This window comes from Heterodontus francisci, chromosome 49 (assembly GCF_036365525.1).
Source record: "Heterodontus francisci isolate sHetFra1 chromosome 49, sHetFra1.hap1, whole genome shotgun sequence".
Taxonomy (NCBI): domain Eukaryota; kingdom Metazoa; phylum Chordata; class Chondrichthyes; order Heterodontiformes; family Heterodontidae; genus Heterodontus; species Heterodontus francisci.
This window is the reverse complement of record NC_090419.1, coordinates 2,573,053-2,592,890: the sequence shown is the minus strand read 5'-3', so window position 1 is coordinate 2,592,890 and position 19,838 is coordinate 2,573,053. Positions and strand designations below refer to the sequence as shown.

General features: G+C 45.8%; 1 protein-coding gene across 1 annotated transcript; it reads left to right on the top strand.

Moving 5' to 3' along the window:
* Nucleotides 1-4,953: 4,953 nt before the first annotated feature.
* Nucleotides 4,954-17,975, top strand: LOC137358333 (probable G-protein coupled receptor 139). The gene is made up of 3 exons (XM_068024276.1): nt 4,954-5,071; nt 8,563-9,419; nt 17,907-17,975. The coding sequence occupies exons 1-3, from the start codon at nt 4,954-4,956 to the stop codon at nt 17,973-17,975; spliced, it is 1,044 nt and encodes a 347-aa protein (XP_067880377.1).
* The last annotated feature ends 1,863 nt before the right edge of the window (nt 17,976-19,838 follow it).

Below are 19,838 nucleotides of genomic sequence, written 5' to 3'. Positions count from 1 at the left end.
TGTGGAGAGAGAAGCAGAGTTAACGTTTCAGGCCAGTGACCCTTCATCAGAGCTGGCAAAGGTTCGAAATGTAATAGCTTTTAAGCAAATAAAGCGGGGGTGGGGCAAGAGATAACAAAAATAAAGGTGTTGATAGGGCAAGGTCACAGAGAATAATTGACAAGAAGGCAACGGAGCAAAGGCAAAAGGTATGTTAATGGTGTACTAAAAGTCAAAGTGTTTCTGCAGAGAGGGTCTTAATGGAAATAAAATTGAACACCCCTGGCTCAAAGCACAAACATGAAAAATACAGTGGGCAGGCATATGGTAAGAAGAATGAATGATGAAACAAACTAAAATAAAATAAAAAGAAAAAAAATGAAACAAAGAAAAAAAACTGAAAATAAAAAGAAGGGGGAGGGGGGCGTCGTGCTCAAATTATTGAACTCAGTGTTCAGTCCGGCAGGCTGCAGTGTGCCTAACTGGTAAATGAGATGCTGTTCCTCGAGCTTGCGTTGATGTTCACCAGAACACTGCAGCAAGCCCAGGTCAGAGATGTGGGCATCAGAGCACGGGGTTGCCTTGAAATGGCAAGCAACCGGAAGGTTGGGGTCATGCTTTTGGACTGAGCGGAGGTGTTCTGCAAAGTGGACACCCAATCTGCGTTTGTTCTCCCTAATGTAGAGGAAACCACCTTGTGAGGAGCGAATACGGTATACAAAATTGAAAGAAGTACAAGTAAATCACTGCTTCACCTGAAAGGAGCGTTTGGGGGCCTAGGATAGTGAAATCAGAAGAGATAAAAGTGCAGGTATTGCACCTCCTGCGATTTCAGGCGGAAGTGCCCTGGGAAGGGGATGAGATGGTGGGGGTAATGGAGGAGTGGACCATGGTGTCTCGGAGGGAAGGATCCCTTTGGAATGCTGACAGGGGAAGCGAGGGGAAGATGTAATTGGGAGTGGCATCACGATGGATGTGGCGGAAATGGCGGAGGATGATCCTTTGGATGTGGAGGCTGAGGTGGAAATTGAAGACAAGGGGAACCCTGTCGCGGTTCTGAGACGGAGGGGAAGGGGTGAGGGTAGAGGTGCGGGAAATAGGCTGGACATGGCTGATGGCCCTGTCAACCACAGTGGAGGGGAATGCTCGGTTGAGGAAAAAGGAAGACATATTAGTAGCGCTGTCATGGAGGTAGCATCATCAGAGCAGATGTATTGGAGATGGAGAAACTGGGAGAATGGAATGCAGTCCTTACACGAGGCAGGGTCTGAAGAAGTGTAGTCGAGGTTGCTGTGGGAATCGGTGGGCTTTTAATGAATATTAGTAGACAGCCTATCCCCAGAGATGAAGACAGAGAATTCTAGGAAGGGAAGGCAAGTGTCAGAGATGTACAATGTAAACGTGAGAGAAGGGCGGAAATTGGAAACAAAGTTGATAAAGGTTTTCCAGTTCAGGGCGGGATCAGGAAACAGCGCAGATAGAGTCATCAATGTACCAGGAAAAGAGTTGGAGGAGAGGGCATGAGTATGAATGGAGTAAGGAATGTTCAACACATCCCACAAAAAGTCAGGCATAACTAGGACACATTCGGGTACCCATAGCAACACCTTTTACATGAAGGAAGTGAATGGAGTTGAAGTTGGCAGGCAATGACTAGTGGGGTAATGCAGGGATAGGTGTTCGGACCCCAGCTATTCACAATATACATTAATGATTTAGATGAGGGAACTAAATGTAATATTTCCAAGTTTGCAGATAACATAACACTGGGTGGGAGGTGATTTGTGAGGAGGATGCAGAGAGGCTTCTGGACAAGTTACATGAGTGGGCAAATGCATGGCAGATGCAGTATAATGTGAATAAATGTGAGGTAATCCACTTTGTTAGGAAAAACAGGAAGTCAGATGATTATCTGAACGGCTACAAACTGAGAGAGGGCAATATGCAACCGGACCAGGTGTTCTCGTACACCAGTCACTGAAGGTAAGCATGCAGGTGCAACAGATGGTAAAAAAGGCAAATAGTATTTTGGCTTTCATAGTGAAAGGATTCGAGTACAGGAGCAGGGATGTCTCGCTGAGGACTTGGTGAGGCCACACTTGGGATACTATGTGCAGTTTTGGTCTCCTTATCTGAGGAAGGATTTCTTGCTATGGAGGGAGTGCAGCAAAGGTTTATTAGACTGATTCCTGGGATGGCAGGACTGACATATGAGGAGAGATTGAGTCAGTTAGGATTACATTCGCTGGAGTTCAGAAGAATGAGGGGGGAATCTCATAGAAACCTATAAAATTCTAACAGGACTTGACAGGGTAGATGCAGGAAGGATGTTCCCGATGGTGGGGGAGTCCAGAACCAGGGGTCATAGTCTAAGGATACGGGGTAAACCTTTCAGGACTGAGATGAGGAGAAATCTCTCCACTCAGAGAGTGGTGAGCCTGTGGAATTCGCTACCACCGAAAGCAGTTGAGGCCAAAACATTGTATGTTTTCAAGAAGGAGTTAGATGTAGCTTCTGGGGTGAAAGGGATCAAAGAATATGGGGGGAAACTGGGAACAGGCTACTGCGTTGGATGATCAGCCATGATCATGATGAATGGCAGAGCAGTCCCGAAGCGACGAATGACCTACTTCTGCTCCTACTTTCCATGTTTCTTTGTTTCTGTTTCTATGAAGGAGAAGCTGTTCAATGTGAGAACAAGTTCAGCCAGGCGGAGGAGGATGGTGGTGGACGGGGACGGGTTGAGCCTCTGTTCAAGGTAGAAGCAGAGAGCCCTGAAACCATCCTGGTGGGGGATGGAGGTGTAGAGAGATTGGACATTCATAGTGAGGAGGAGGCGGCTAAGGCCAGGAAACTGGAAATTGACAAAATAACGTCGGACATCTGAAGCGTCACGGAGGTAGGTGGGAAGAGACTGTAGCAGGGCAGAAAAGATCGAGTTAAGGTAGGAAGAAATAAGTTGAGTGGGGCAGGAACAGACTGCAACAATGGGTCTGCAAGGGCAATCCTGTTTGTGGATTTTCGGAAGGAGTTAGAATCGGGCTGTCTGGGGTTGCGGGACGATGAGGTTGGAAACTGTAGAGTGATTCTGAATGTGCTCAAACTTGGAAGTCTCGACTTTAATCACCCAATTTTGCCGATCTCACCAGATCCTTCATGTGAGCCACGCAGAAGTGAGTCCTCCCCTAGTACCTGCAATGGGTGCATCATGCTGAACCCAGCGTTCTCCCTAACTCTGAATAATACACCCAAGCACAGAATTATACGGCACAGGCGGCCTTTCAGCCCAGCCTGCCTGCGTTGACTCTTTGAAAGAGCTATCCAGCAAGTCTCGCATTCATACTGCTCCTTCCCTGTAAAATTTTCCCCCTTCACGCATTTCTCCAATTCACCTTTTGAAAGTTACTATTGTACCTGCTTCCACCACCCTTTCAGGCAGCGCATTCCAGATCACAATAACTCACTGCATAAAAACAATGCTCCTCATCTCCTTCCCTGGTTCCTTTGCCAATTACCTTAAATCTGTGCCCCTCTGGCTTTGGACCCTCCTGTCGCTGGAAACAGTTTCTCCTTATTTACTCCAGCAGAAGCTTATGAATTTTAAAACTTCGATTCAGTCTCCTCTGAACCATCTTTGCTCTAAGGAGAACAATTGCAGCATCTCCAGTCTCTCCACATTCTCTGAATTCCCTCATTCCTGGTACCATCCTTGTCAATCGCCTCGAGGACCTTCTCCAAGACCTTGACATCCTTCCCAAAGTTTGGTGCCCAGAATTGGAAACAGCACTCCACCTGGAACGCAATTAGTGTTTTATAGAGGTTTAGTGTAATTGCAAGTTTTTGCATGCTGTACCTCTACTTATAAATCCTAGGCTCCAGCCGGCATATTTAATCAGCACTCTCAACCCGCCCGCTACTTGAAAAGTCTTGTGAATAAAGCTCCCCGTTTTCAGATTTACTGAGAGTACCAGTACTGAGGGAATGATGCACTGTCCGATGGTCAGTACTGAGGGTATGTTGTGCCGTCGGAAGTCAGTACTCAGTGAATGTGGCACTGCTGGAGGGTCAGTACTAAGGGAGTGCCACATTAAGGGAGACTAGCACTGATGGAGGTGCAATAAGCAAGTGATGCTGTGTCGGAAGGGCACGAATGAGGGAGCACTGCATTGTCAGACTGTCAGTACTGAAGGAACGCTGCACTGTCAGAGGCTTAGTACTAAGGGAGTGCTGCACGGTCAGAGTCAGTATTGATGGAGTTCTGCCGTGTCGAAGCGGAGGTAATGAGGGAGTGCAGTAGTGTTGAGATGCTGTTTAGGATGAGACCTTATAATGAGATCCCTTTTCTCCTCTCAGGCGAATGCAAACAAATCCATGACCCCCACCCCCACTCCTTGCCAAGAGGCCTTAAAACTCTCATCTATTCCTCAACTTCCTCCTTTCCCGCGCAAGTCAATGAAAAGACAGCAGAGGCTCGAGGGGCTGACTGGCCTCCTCCTGTTCCTGCATAATAGACTCAAGGGTTTGTATTGTCTCATCCTGTATCTGTACAGAAGGCTCGAGAGGGCTTCTCCGCATTTTTACAGTGAGATCCTGCAGCTCAAGGCCCATATGGACGATGACTGCAACCTGCCCTTCACCACCCGAACCACAATTGAGTGAAGAACATCATTGAAACATCATGGCATCTGGAGGTGTGACCGACAGTGTTTGAAAGGACAACCTTACTGCTCGGCGAATACAGCTTCGAATTTGCATTAGTTATATGATGTGATGAGAATTTTCCAGTCTTGGAAGTTTGCCAATACAATCTCCAAAATAAATATATTCGATCACAACACAGACTGAGCTTGACGTCATAATCTGTTTGTTCAATTAAAAAAAAAACAGGTTGAACAATGTGGCAACATCAATACTCCGTGGAGATCCCACAGACTATAAATAACAGGCTCTGGAAATATATTGCCTCAGAATTTAATGCAGCGGGATTGCTTGTACCAAGAACGAACGGATTACTTCACGAAGAAAATGATTGCAACATTTTATAGTATCTTGAAAATATATTACTTGATCCTTGGCATCATTGGTGCTCCCGGTAAGTAGTAAATCTGGCTGTGAGCTGGCCTATGATTTTACCCTCTGGCAGATAATATTACATACTGATCTAGTATACAGACACCTGATAAGTTCCTGTATCGAATATAAAATTATCCCTCTAGTTTTATTTCATTGACTGAGCTGAGAATAAACCTCTGTTTGTAACTGACTGGCTCTCTCACAGATCAGAATTTTTGGAATACTGTGCAACATTGACTTGGAGATCAGTAAGAATAATTATAAGAGTGAAGGTACTGGTGGGAGTATCACTTGGTGTAAAATCGAAATGAGTGTTGGTCACTGACTGTAGTTGAACACAAGTCCCAGCGGCTATTTCTTACTGGGGGTAACCGTCACTGTAGAATTGTACTGACTGTGGGTTACTAACTGGAGTGGAACACCTGATCCCAGTGACATTGTATTACTGGGAGTAGCTGTCACTGTAGATTTGTACTGAGTGTGGGTCACTAACCAGAATGGGACACCTGACGTACTGTAGAATTGTACTGCATGTCAGTCACTAACTAAAATGGAATTCCTTATGTCAGTGACCATGTACTATAGGGAGCATCCGCAACTATGAAATTGTGCCTGTTAACCTATCAGTAACCATAATGATAACCTGATCCCAGTGGTCATGTATTAATGGGACAACCTGTCACTATAGATTTGTACTGTGTGCAGGTCACTAACTGGAGAGGAACACCTGACACCAGTGACCATGTATTACTGGGAGTACCTGTCAGTTTTAGGAGTGTACTGAGTGTGGTCACTAACTGGAGTGGAACACCTGACCCCAGTGGTCATGTATTACCGGGAGCATGTGTCACTCTCGTTTTGTACTGAGGACAATTGTACAATCCGATTCTGTGTTGAAATCATTTTTTCTGGTGACAGATCTCTCCTTTCCTTGGAGTTGCCTGTGTGATTGACGCAAGTAATTGACAGCAAAAGGGGACGATTTTCGCTGATGTTTGCTAATAAGTGTATACATTAAAATGTATCAGTATTGCTCTGTCTTCCATTGAACTGCCCCAACAGAAACAGATGTTAACTACTTCCTTACAGTTACACATCAGAGAAGCATTATTAACGCATTATAATCCTCTGTAAAATTACGTTTCGGATTCTGATTATATTTATTGTGAACACTTAAGTATTTTTAGCGTTGAATAATGCCTTGCCCCAAAACGGTTCTGAGAATCTGTATGTCAAAAGTGCTGCTTTTTACTATCGTGCTAATGCACGGAATGAATATCGAATTGCAGTTATTCAAACATGCACTTTTGCAAATGACTAAGGTTCTTCCAATCAGTTCTTATGCCTGGTTTAGCGTCTCGACACATGTTAGCAGCAACAATTGCTTCCCTGAGCTCAATGAGGTGTGTCTCAGTGAGGAGAGGCAGCTGTATCTAAGTATCTCACATATCAGATTTTCATGACAGACATCAGACCAGGGGCATTGAGTAATAATATTAATGAACTGTTAATGTTGAAACAAATAGTACACTTCTCTCAGTACGATTATCGTCCTGGTTAAAATAATTGCACCTTCTCCAATAAAGCCTTTTAGTCAAATGGAGTCCAGGACTGTACATAGAACGCTAATTGTGGAATAACCAACGTTCGATATGAGTTTAATTCAACTCTCGGCTGTTACAATTCCTTTCTCAGGAAATGAACTCCAGTGCTTTGTTAGTGTTTTTATGGTCGTGTTAATCTATGTTACGATTTATCAATCTAAACCCCTGAACCCCTTTTCCCTTCTAAACGATTTGGACTCTTACCTTCCAAAGATTATTTGGGAAGCTTATTTTTCGAACCAAAATTCAACAACTCACACTTAGCTGCAATGAAATAAAATTGCTATTAAAATTCCCATTGTGCAAATCTGTTAACTGTTATTAATAATGTTTTCAGGTATTTTGTTGCATTCTTCCTCTGTATTAACTATACTCTCAATTTGGATTTTTCTGCCAATTTTGAAATTGTGCTCCTCCTGCCCGAGTTCATATCATTCCTGTAACTGGTGAATGACAGTATTCCTAGGGCTGATCCTTATGGTAACCACTTCCCACCTTCTGCCAATCTGAGGAACAAACTTTTACCCGTATTCCATGTTTCCTATTTTTCAAGCCAGCTTGCTGTCCATTCTGCTGCTTATCCCGTAACACAACTATTTTTGACAATAGCCATGAATCTGCTGTTTGGCTGCTTATCAAAGGCCTTTGGAAAATTAATGTCAATTGCATGAACTGTTTTACACTTCTCTACTCTTTTTGATATTATTCAAACACGTTTATGATAATAATTAACAATAATACGACACTGCGAGGTGTTTCTGGATGTTTTCCTGTTAAACCTTTGAATAAGTATTCAATTATTTTTCCTACCAGTAACGTTATGCTTAATTGTCTATAGTTCCTTCAAATTTATCTATCTTCTGTCTGAAATACAAGAATCACATTAGCTGTCCATCAGTTCTCCGGCACTATTCCCTACTCTGATGAACATTGATGAACAGATAATCGTGTCTCTCTTATCGCTTCCCCATCTCTCAAACTATGTATGGATGCAATCCATCTGAACTAGACAGTTTGCCCTTTCTTTGATTAATCTATCATGTATCTCCCCACTTTCTACCTTAAATGTCATGACGGTTTTATTGAATGTATTCACCATTAACTGACATTAAATCCTCCCCTCAGAGGTCTCCCTCCTTTCTTCAGGCTCCGAATACTAATCCAGTGAGTCTTTCTGTCCCAATTGTCCCACAGAGCACGACACTTCCTTCCTTCAGAGCTCGGAGCTTTGCCACAAAGGTTCATTTACATTTCTGTACATGTCAGTCTTCCCCTCTTTGGTCCAAAGTCCAGTAAAGCCGAGCTGTCCTTCAACTCCCAATGGATGAGGTCTTGCTTGGCAGACACTATGAAGCCTTTTCCCGGATGGTATCCATCGACCGTCTCTGGCTGGATCGTTCTGAGAGCCCCACTTCGAATTTATTTGTGCTGTTTCATTCACTCGCCATTTCCAGTGGAACTCCTCTCTTTTTCAGCAGCTCTGCTCTTGGAATGAAAATCCTCAGAGTATCCTGATCCTGACACCTGTGCAGGGACACTGTTGTAAATGTTAGGTATGTGGACATGTGGTGCAAACATTAGAATATTTCACACTCAAATGTAGTCGCTCTGGCAGCATGTACTAGATATGTTGCCTTTGTATCAGATACATGGACTATTCTTTGCTCAGAACAGTTGTGATGAAAGGTCACAGACCTGAAATGTTAATTCTGCTTCTACCTCTATAGATTCTACCCGACCTGCTGAGTATTTCCAGCACTTACTGCTTTTATTTCAGATTTCCAGCATCTGCACCATTTTTCTGCTATCCCGGTGCATGGTCTGTGTCTGTGCTTACTGTCTGCGTCAGACAATTCGAGCATTTGATCGGTTACTTCCAATCTCTTTCCCATTCTCTCTCTTACAGTTAATTTATTGGCGATTGTGATCCTGTCCCGGGGAAGATGCGGCCTCTCCACGTGCACCACTCACTACCTGGTGGCCATGGCAACAACGGATCTACTGGTCATTATCACTGAGGTCATACTGTTCAGGATCCATTTTTATTATTTCCCAGAAGTTATAATTTACATCACGCCTGTATGTAATGTTATCATTGTTCTGATTCGCGCAGCCACAGATTGTTCTGTCTGGTTCACCGTCACTTTCACGTTTGATCGATTTGTGGCCATTTGTTGTCAGAAGCTGAAAACAAAATATTGCACTGAGAAAACTGCAGTTGTTGTTCTAGCAACAACCGGCATTCTGCTCTGCTTACAAAACGTCCCATTTTACTTTGCTTGTGAACCTGCAGAGAAAATCAGCAAAGTACCATGGTTCTGTTCTGCAAAGCCAAGCTCTTATACAGATCCCGTATGGGTGGGGTTTGGCGTGTTTGATAAGTTTTTAAACCCATTGCTCCCAATCGCTTTAATTCTGTTGCTCAATGCTCTAACTGTCAGACACATTTTGGTGGCCAATCGAGTTCGCAAGGGGTTGAGGGGTCATAACAAGGGAGAGAATTGCAGTGACCCAGAGATGGAGAGCAGAAGGAGGTCTGTGATCTTACTCTTCACCATATCTGGCAGCTTCATACTTCTGTGGTTGGTATTTGTTATAGAATTCTTATATTATACCATATCAGGAAGGAATCACAGGGATTACACGGATTCCGAATACATATTTCGACAAGTCGGATTGATGATGATGAATTTAAGTTGCTGCACAAACACATTTATTTATGGGGCGACTCAGTCCAAGTTCAGAGAGCAGGTCAAGAGTGCGGTGAGATGTCCGGTTAGATCAATTATTCAATTAATCAACAAACAAAACTGACTGCAGCCCAGAGGCAAGTCCCAGTGTTTGCAGTCCATGAATCTAATATTCATCCCCGATGTGCAAGAGGTAGGGTTAGGGTTAGTGTTAGGGTTAGATGATGCGAAATAACTTGGCAGCCGGGTGTCGGGGCGGGGATAGTGGAGAGGGGATCGGTGGTGGTGGTGCGGGGTGTGGTCGGACAGTCCAAAGAGCATCAGGACAGTGGACATGAGTTGACCGACAGCTGGATGATCCTAAATATATTGGCGGCGGGCGGAGGGGGCGGGATGGGGGGGTGGGTGGTGGGTGCTGCTGTTCACACATCCCAAAGAGCATTGGGACAGTGAACAAGAGGTGACTCACAGCCAGATGACCAGAAATACAATAGCGGGGGCAGGGGCATCACACATGTCGAAAGGTAGCAGCTCAGAGGCAATGAGGTGACCTTTGGAGGAGCGGAGAGAAAGGGGGCAGGAGGAGAGTCAGAGCGTCCCCTGCTGGAGAGACATGGAATCAGAAGCTACTGTCTCTCCAAAACCCCAACTAGGTCAATTGCTGAAAACAAAAGTTATTCTTACAAAATCAAAATGCTGCAGATGCTGGAAATCTACACTTGTCAGTTGATTACTATTATTTGCTTTCATTTTTGAGAGATGGTATTTAGTCTATCTCCCTTACTTTCCCGCAACATGTTCACTGCCAGCCCTTGCTCTCTCACTGAGTCATACGGTGGGCTGCTGGAGCTCATTTGGGGTTTGCAAGATGCAGGAATTAGAGGAGCGCAGAGGTCTCAGTGGGTTGTAGGGGCTGTTTGTGTTTACAGGTAGAGGGTGGGTGCTGGGGCTGGAGGATGTCGCAGAGATAGGGAGGGTAGAGGGTAGTCTGGGCTGTCGTAGGATAGAGATAAGAAGGATTGTTGAGGCTGGAGGAGGTTACAGTGGTATGGATGACTGCAGGGTCTGCAGGAGGATTCAGAGATATGGGGCGGGGTGGGTGGGGGTGGCTGGCTTATTCCGGGTGCAGGAGGTTGCAGAGATATGGAGTTGTAGAGGCTGAAGGAAGTTACATAGACAGGGAGGGTTGTAGGAGCTGCAGGAGGTTACGTATCCTGTCATGATCCTTTTTATTCCCTCCGGGAAGTATGTGGTGTGTCCTTAAGACTGTAAAGTATCAATACTGCTTTAAGAACAAGCAGGCCTTAAGAGTTACCGAAAAAGTGCATTCTCATTGTCTTGGATATAGCCATTCGGACTGAGCATCGCGAGACACGTTTGTTACAACTTAATTTTGAACTGTCTTATAGTGCAAACAGAGTATTCTAACAGAGGAAGCAGGCAGACATCGATGTGTTAGCACCTGAAGAAGAGTCTTAGCCCATTTTAAACTGGAGGAAGAGAATTTAGTCTGTTTATTTATTATTATCTCTCAAAATTAGAAGCAAAAATCAGGCCTAAACTGATATCTCTGATAATTTAACCAGAAGGAAGGGAAGTTAAACTGTGACAATCTTTTATCACCCAAGCACTCTAAAGCCAGATTGATTCTATTAAAAGTGGTTGTGAGTTGTTGATCTACTGTGGAGACCGCTAGAGAAGGAAAACATCACTTACCACTGGATTTCGACGACAGACTGTTCTACTGTTGAATAACCTATTTTGTCCCCATCCAACGGCTGTGAGAACTTCAAGCAACAATGGGCTGCAAATTTGCAAGGACTATATTTTTTCTATTTCAAATGTTGTTTGTGTCTTATTAGTGTTTAAGAATTTTCATTTTCTAATCAAACTTTTAATTTGTTGATTTAAAGACACTTGGTTTGGTTAGTTTCATGAGGGGGTGAATAGATGGTACAATTTGGCAGGGTCTTTCTTTAAATTAGAAACATTAAAATTATATGTTACGTGATCTGTGGAATGAAGAGATTGAATTTACAGTGCGATGCTCCCAACATAATCTGAATCATATATTTAGACAGGGGGGACTTTGACTGGAACCATCCGTCGTAACAATATATAAAGCATTATAGAGGCTGGAGGAGGTTGCAGTGATATGGATGGGTGCAGGGGCTGTAGGGGGTTACAATGATAAGGAGGATTGCAGGAGCTCGACGTGGCTACATATATATGGAGTGTTACACGGGCTGGAAGATTTACAGAGATATGTAGGGTAGTATGAGCTGCAGGATGTACCACAGATTGGGAGGGATGTAGGAGATGGAGTAGGTTGGAGTGATATAGAGGTTTGAAAGCGCTGCAGGATGTTACATAGACAGTGAGAGTTGTATGGGCTGCAGTGGGTTACAATGATAGGAAGGGTTGTAGCAGCTCGAGTTGGTTACAGAGATATGAAAGTTGTAGTGGCTGCAGGACTGCTATATTGATAGGGAGGGTTGTAGGGGCTGCTGGAGGTTCCATATATATGGAGGGTTATAGGGGCTGGGTGAGGTTGTAGAGATATAGAGTGTTGCAAGGGGTGGAGGAAGTTAAAGAGATAGGGATGTTTATAGGAGCTGGAGGAGTTTACAGGTTTATGGAGGATTGTAGCAGCTGCAGGAGATCACAAAGGTTAGTGGGGGGTGGAAGGAGCTGAAGAAGGTTGCCGAGTTATGGAGGGCTGCAGGTGTTGCAGTGGGTTATATATAAATGAAGAGTTATAGGAGCTGTAGGATGTTACAGAGATATGGATGGTTGAAGAGGCTGCAGGGGGTTACTTGGTTAGCAATGTGTTCAGACGCTGGAGGTGGGTACAGAGATATGGAGGGTTGTGGAAGCAGCAGGAGGTCAAATGCATTAGGAGGAAAGCAGGAGAGAGAGGAGGTTGCAGAGATATGGATAGTTGTGTGGAGTGTGTTACATAGGTGGGGAGAGTTGAAGTATCTGGAGGAGGTTACAGAGATATGGAGGTTGTTGGTGCAGCAGGGTACTGCAGAAATGGTAAGGGATGTAGGGGCTGCAGCGGGCTACAATAAATGGAGGTTTGTAGGGGGCTGGAGGAAGTTAAAGAGATAGGGAGGGTTGTAGGAGCTGCAGGAGGTCACATGGATGGGGAGGGTTGTCGGAGATAAAAGAACAAAGACAAAGAACAAAGATAATTACAGCACAGGAACAGGCCCTTCGGCCCTCCAAGCCTGCGCCGATCCAGATCCTCTCTCTAAACATGTCGCCTATTTTCTAAGCTTCTGTATCTCTTTTCTTCCTGCCCATTCATGTATCTGTCTAGATACATCTTAAAAGACTCCATCGTGCCCGCATCTACCACCTCCGCTGGCAATGCATTCCAGGTGCCCACCACCCTCTGCGTAAAGAACTTTCCACGCATATCCCCCCTAAACTTTTCCCCTTTCACTTTGAACTCGTGTCCTCTAGTAATTGAAACACCCACTCTGGGAAAAAGCTTCTTGCTATCCACCCTGTCTATACCTCTCATGATTTTGTACACCTCAATCAGGTCCCCCCTCAACCTCCGTCTTTCTAATGAAAATAATCCTAATCTACTCAACCTCTCTTCATAGCTAGCACCCTCCATACCAGGCAACATCCTGGTGAACCTCCTCTGCACCCTTTCCAAAGCATCCACATCCTTTTGATAATGTGGCGACCAGAACTGTACGCAGTATTCCAAATGTGGCCGAACCAAAGTCCTATACAACTGTAACATGACCTGCCAACTCTTGTACTCAATGCCCCGTCCGATGAAGGAAAGCATGCCGTATGCCTTCTTGACCACTCTATTTACCTGCGTTGCCACCTTCAGGGAACAGTGGACCTGAACACCCAAATCTCTCTGGACATCAATTTTCCCCAGGACTTTTCCATTTACTGTATAGTTCACTCTTGAATTGGATCTTCCAAAATGCATCACCTCGCATTTGCCCTGATTGAACTCCATCTGCCATTTCTCTGCCCAACTCTCCAATCTATCTGGAGAAGGTAGATGGAGAAGGTTTCAGAGATATGGAGGGCTGCAGCGGCTGCTTGGAGATATATATATAGAAAGGGTTGTAGGATTTTGAGCAGGTTGCAGAATATGGATGGTTGAAGCGGATGTATGAGTTACAAAGATAGGGAGGGTTATAGGAGCTTACAAAGATTTGGACGGTTGTAGCGGCTGCAGGGATTATATATATATATATATATGTAGAGAGAGAGAGAGAGAGAGAGAGAGGAATACAAAGGCTGGAGGTGTTTACAGAGATGAGGAGAGCTGTAGGGGCTTCAAGGGGTTGCAGTGATATGGAGTTTTGTAGGAGTTGGTTTAGTTTAGAGATACAGCACTGAAACAGGCCCTTCGGCCCACCAAGTCTGTGCCGACCATCAACCACCCATTTATAATAATCCTACACTAATTCCATATCTCTACCACATCCCTATCTGTCCCTATATTTCCCTACCACCTACCTATACTCGGGGCAATTTATAATGGCCTGCAAGTCTTTGGCATGTGGGAGGAAACCGGAGCACCCGGAGGAAACCCACGCAGACACAGGGAGAACTTGTAAACTCCACACAGGCAGTACCCAGAATTCAAACCGGGTCGCTGTAGCTGTGAGGCTGCGGTGCTAACCACTGCGCCACTGTGCCGCCCCAATGTGGAGGAGGTTGCACAGGTTACACAGATGTGGACGATCTTAGGTGCTGCAGGAGGTTTCCTAGATTGGGATGGTTGTGGGAGATGGAGGTGGTAACATATATATGGAGGGTTATGGGGCTGGAAGAGGTTATAGAGTTATGGAGTGTTGTAGGACATGCAGTTGGTCCCATAGATTGGGAGGACTATCGGAGATGGAAGAGGTTGCACTTATATGGAGGTTTTTAGGGGCTGCAAGGGCTGAGGTAGATACGTCGGGTTGTAAGAGATGGAGGTGGTTACAGAGATATGGCGGGATGTCCGAGCTGGACGGGTTTACATGGATAGGAATGGTTACAGGAGTGGTCACATATATATGGAGGGTTATAACGGCTGGATGAGCTTAGAGAGATATGGATGTTTACATAAGCTGCAGGAGGTCCCTGAGAGTGGAAGGGTTGGAAGAGCTGGAGGACATTACAGAGATAAGGAAGGCAGTAACGGCTACCTGAGGTCACATCGATGGGGGCTGGGTTTATGAGCTGCAGACGTTTTCAGAGATATGCAGAGCGGCAGGAGATGCAGGGGGATACATAGATAGGGAGAGTGGTCGGAGCTGGATGAGGTTACAGCGATTTGAACGGTATTCGGTTGCAGGGGGTTACATATATATGGAGGATTACAAGGGTTGCATTAGGTTAGAGAGATATGGAGGGTTGTATGAGCTGCAGGAGGACCCTTGAAGTGGGAGCGTTGTAGGAGCTGGAGGAGGTTGCAGTGATATGGGGGTCTGTCGGGGCTGCAGTGGGTGACATAGATCGGGAGGGTTATAGGAGTTGGAGGGCATAACAGAGATATGGAGGGTTCTAGGGATTGCAGGTGCTTACATAGATAGGGAGGGTTGTAGGAGCTGGATGTGGTTACAGAGATATGGGGGGGTTTAGGGGCTGCTGCTGCTTAAATAGATAGGGACGGCTGTAGGGACTGGTTGTGGTTACAGAGATATGGGGGGTTGTAGGGGCTGCTGGCGGTTACATAGATAAGGGAGGGTTGTCGGGGCTGGAGAAGGTTTCAGAAATATGGACGGCAGCAGGGGCTGCAGGGTATTGCATAGATAGGGAGGGTTATAGGAGCTGGAGGAAATTACAGAGATATGGATGGTTGAAGGGCCGCAGGGGTGGCATAGATAGCGAGGGTTTTAGGAGGCGGAGGAGGTCACAGTGATTTGGATGATTGTAGGGGTTCAGGGGTTTACATATATATGAATGATTATACAGGCTGGTTGCGGTTAAAGAGATATGGAGGCTTTTATGAGCTGCAGGAAATCCCTTAAAGTAGGAGGGTTTCATGAGCGGGAGAAGGTTACAGAGATAAGGAGGGCTGTCGGGGCTGTTGGAGTGCACAGATAGGGAGGGTTGTAGGTCTGGAGAGGTTACTTGTGCATGGAGTGTTATATGGGCTGGATGAGATTAGAGATATCTGGAGGTTTGTATGGACTGGAGGAAGTTAAAGAGATAGGGAGGGTTATAGGGCTGGAGGAGGTTCCAGGGTTATGGAGTGTTGTAGGAGCTGCAGGTGGTCACAATGTTTGTGGGGAGGGATGGTGCAGTGCTCTCGAAGCTGGAGAGGTTTACCTTGTTATGGAGGGCTGCAGGGGTTGCAGAGGGTTACATTGATGGGGAGGTTTATAGGAGCTGGAGGACATTACAGAGATAAGGAGGGTTGTAGGAGCTGGACGACGTTACAGCGATACAAAGGATTGTAGGGGCTGCAGGGGGGTCCAAAGATAGGGTGAGTTGTAGGAGTGGGAGAAAGTTACAGAGATATGGATGGTCGTGAGGGCTGCTGGAGGTTGAATAGCTAGGGATGTTCGTAGGAGCTGGAGGTGGTTAGATCTAAATGGAGGATTATTGGGGCTGGTGGATGTTATAGATACACGGAGCGTTGTACAGCTGCAGGAGGTCCCGTAGATTGGGAGTGCTGTAGGAGATGGAGGAGGTTAGATCTAAATGGAGGATTATTGGGGCTGGTGGATGTTATAGATACACGGAGCGTTGTACAGCTGCAGGAGGTCCCGTAGATTGGGAGTGCTGCAGGAGATGGAGGAGGTTGCATTGATATGTAGGTTTGTAGGGGCTGCAGGGGTTTAGATATATATGGATGGTTATAGGGTCTTGAGAAGGCTGAAGAGTTATGGAGGGGCTTTGGAGCTGCAGTAGGTCGCAGGGATTGGGGGCGGGTTGTAGGAGCTGGAGAAGGTTGCATAGATATAGAGGGTTGCAGGGGCTGTGGGGAGTTACATAGATAGGGAATGTTGTCAGAGCTGCAAGAGGTTACAGAGATATGGGCGCTTGTAAGGCTGCAGGGGTTTACATATATTTGGAGGATTATAAAGGCTGGAGGAGGTTACAGAGGTAGAGAGGGTTGTAGGAGCTGGAGGAGGATGCAGAGATATGGAGGATTGTAAGGGCTTCAGGAGTTTACATAGATAGGGAGTGTCGTGGGAGCTGGTGAAGGTTGCTGTGATTTGGAGGGTCCTACGGGCTGCACGTGGATACATTCATCGGGATGGTTGTAGGTGTTTACATTTAAATGGGGTTTTATAGGGACTGGAGGATGTTACAGAGATATGGAGGGTGGCAGAATCTGCGGGAGGTCCCATAGATTGGGAGAGTTGTAGGAGCTGGAGGAGCTTGCATATATATGTAGAGTTGTAGAGGCCAGATGAGATTACGGAGATATACAGGGTTATATGAGCTGCAGGAGGTCTCATAGATAGGGAGGGTTGTAAGAGCAGGGGGAGGTTGCAATAATGTGGAGTTTTGTCAGCGCTGCAGCGGGTTACATAGATTGGGAGGTTTGTCGGAGCTGGAGGAGGTTACAGAGATATGGAGGTATGTAGGCGTTGCAGGGGGTTACATAAACAGGGAGGGTTGTAAGAGCTCCAGTGGGTTAGGAAATATGGAGCGTTGTTGGCGCTGGATGGGGTCTGAGAGATATCCAGGGTTGCAGAAGCTGCAGGAGGTCACTGAGATTGGGAGGGTTGTAGGGGCTGGAGGACTTTACAGAGATATGGAGAGTTGTCGGACTCCAGGGATTAAAGCAGATAGAGAGGGCTGCAGCAGCTGGAGAAGATTATAGATTTATGGAGGGTTGCAGCGGCTGCATGAGGTTACATACATGTGATGGTTGTTGGAGCTGGAGGGGTGACAAATATATGGAGGATTATAGGGACTGGAGGAGGATAGAGAGTTATGGTAGGTTGCAAGAGATGCAGGAGGTATCAGAGATTGGGACGGTTGTAGGAGCTGGAGAAGTTTACAGAGATATGGACGATTGCAGGGTATTTCATAGATAGGGAGGGTTGTAGGACCTGGAGTAAGTTACCGAGAGTTGTAGGGGCTTCAGGAGGTAAAATAGATAGGGATGGTTGTTTGAGCTGCAGGTGGCTATATATATCGGAGGGTTATAGGGTCTAGAAGAGGTTAAAGAGATATGGTGGGTTGTAGGAGATGCAGGAGGTCACATAGACTGGGAGGGTTGTCGGAGCTTGAGGAGGTTGCAGTGATTTGGTGGTTTGTTGGGCTGCAGGGTGTTGCATCGATAGGGATGCTTGTAGGAGCTGGAAGAGTTTACAGAGATATGGAGGGTTGTAGGGGCTGGATGAGGATACTCAGATAGGGGGGCTGTAGGTGCTGGAGACAATTGCAGCGATATGGAGGTTTGCAGGAGCTGCACATGCAACACTCACACGCATATATACATTTAAAGTATGTAGATACAATCCCTCAGCACCCCATTGGAACTGGAAAAGGCCATTCAGCCCTCTCTAGCCTGTTAAATAGCAACAGCAGGAGGTCTTTCAACCCCCTTGAGCTTGTTACACAGGAAGAGGAGCGGATCAGTCAGTACCTCACACGGCGAGATCGGATAACACAATATAGGCTGGCGGGATGAAGCCTGGGATCTTCCTGCTCTATGCATGCGGGGCGCAGTACACACCTCACAGCCCCAAGTAAGCAACGGTTAACACACGGAATGGAAGAAATGAATGAGAGAATTCTGGTGAGCAATCAATAAACCAAAACGCATTCAGAGACAGAATATTTTACTTTATTTTCGTATCGAAGCAGGAGGGTTTATTCCAGGCCCGTAACTCCTCTCACTAACACACTAGCTCTCAATCTTTTTGGTCACCGGTAGATTCATTCAGTATCACCCCATCATTTACTTTGCAGAGCAGACTCGCTGGACCTACCATTATAGAGAGTTTGGGGTTGGTGCAGAATGAACCTATCATCTCTCCGACTCGAGGGGGTTGAATGGAATTCAGGAGAAGCTTCCTTACCCAGTGAATGTTGAGAATTTCGGATTCAATAGCGCGGGCAGTGGTTGAAGTAAATGGTGTAGATGTATTTTGGGGGAAGCTGGATAAACACATGAGGCAGAAAGGAATAGAAGGATATGTCGAATGGGTGAGATGAGGAGCGGGTGGGATGAATCCTGGGTATTTCCTGCTCTGTGCTCCCCCTTAACACTGCCAACAGTTGCGGCCGGACCATGTGGTTTGTTCTTCTTGCTAGGAGCAGACAATCCAGGTTCCACAAATTGTGGTTGATGAACTAGGCTGCAACCATTCCATTTTCTGTCTTTTGGGGATTTTGCGCTGGTTAAGATAATTGAAACTGGCCTGAGGCCCAGCACAAACCTACAGACGAGAATCAGAGTGAAAGCGAGGGAGAGAGAGAGAATTGGCCATGAGAAGGAAATCCATCAATGGCAGATCAAATCACAAAAATGATGCATTCGGATCATACCCATTAGGAATGGGGTGCACCGGCGGGCAGAGTCCTAGAGCCATTTACGGCATAGAAGGAAGACATTCGGCCCATCGAGTCTATGCCAGCTCTCCATGGAGCAATCCAGTCAGTCCCACTCCCCTGGTTAATAACCGCAGCACTCCAAGTCTCTTTCGTTTAAGCGCCCATCCAATTTCTTTAGATAATTTCGATTGTGTCTACTTCTACCAAGCTCAAGTGCAGCGAGTTCCAGGTTATTATCACTCACTGGGTAAATAAAAGTTATTCTCACATCCTCTGCATTTTTTGCGTTTGCCAGCTCTTATACCATTAGTTGATAGGAACAGCTTTTCCTTGTCTAACGTATCGAAGAATATCATAACCTTGTACACCTCTATCATTTCTCCCCTCCATCTCCTTTGCTCCAAGGAGAACAAAGAAAAGTTTTCCAACCTCACGTTGCAGCTAGCAATCCCCTCATCTGGAACCATTCTGGTAAATCTCCTCCGCACCCTCTGAGGGATCCTCATATCCTTCCGAAAGTGTGATGACCAGAAATGCATACACTAATCCAATTGGGGCATAACCAGATTGTTATAAAGTTTCAACATAACTTCCCTGACTGTTGCACAATGCGTCTATTTACGAAGTCAACAATGCCATATGTTTGGCTACCACTCCCTCAGTATGTCCTTCAACTTTCAAAGTTCGATGTACAAGCATCCCCAGGTCTCTCTGTTCCAGCACACGTTTTGGAACCGTGCCATTCGGTCTATATTGCCTCTCCCTATTCCTTCTGCCAAAATGCATGACCGCTTACTTGTATTAAATTCCATCTGCCACCTATCTTTCCATTTTTCTAGCACATCTATGTCCTGTTGTAGGCTGTTCATATCATCCTCACGGTTTGCCACACCTCCAAGGTTTGTGCCATCGACACATTTCGAGATTCTGCATTCCAAGATGCAAGACTTAAATATAGCAAAAAAAAATGCTCCGAGCACTGACTCTGGGAGAAAAT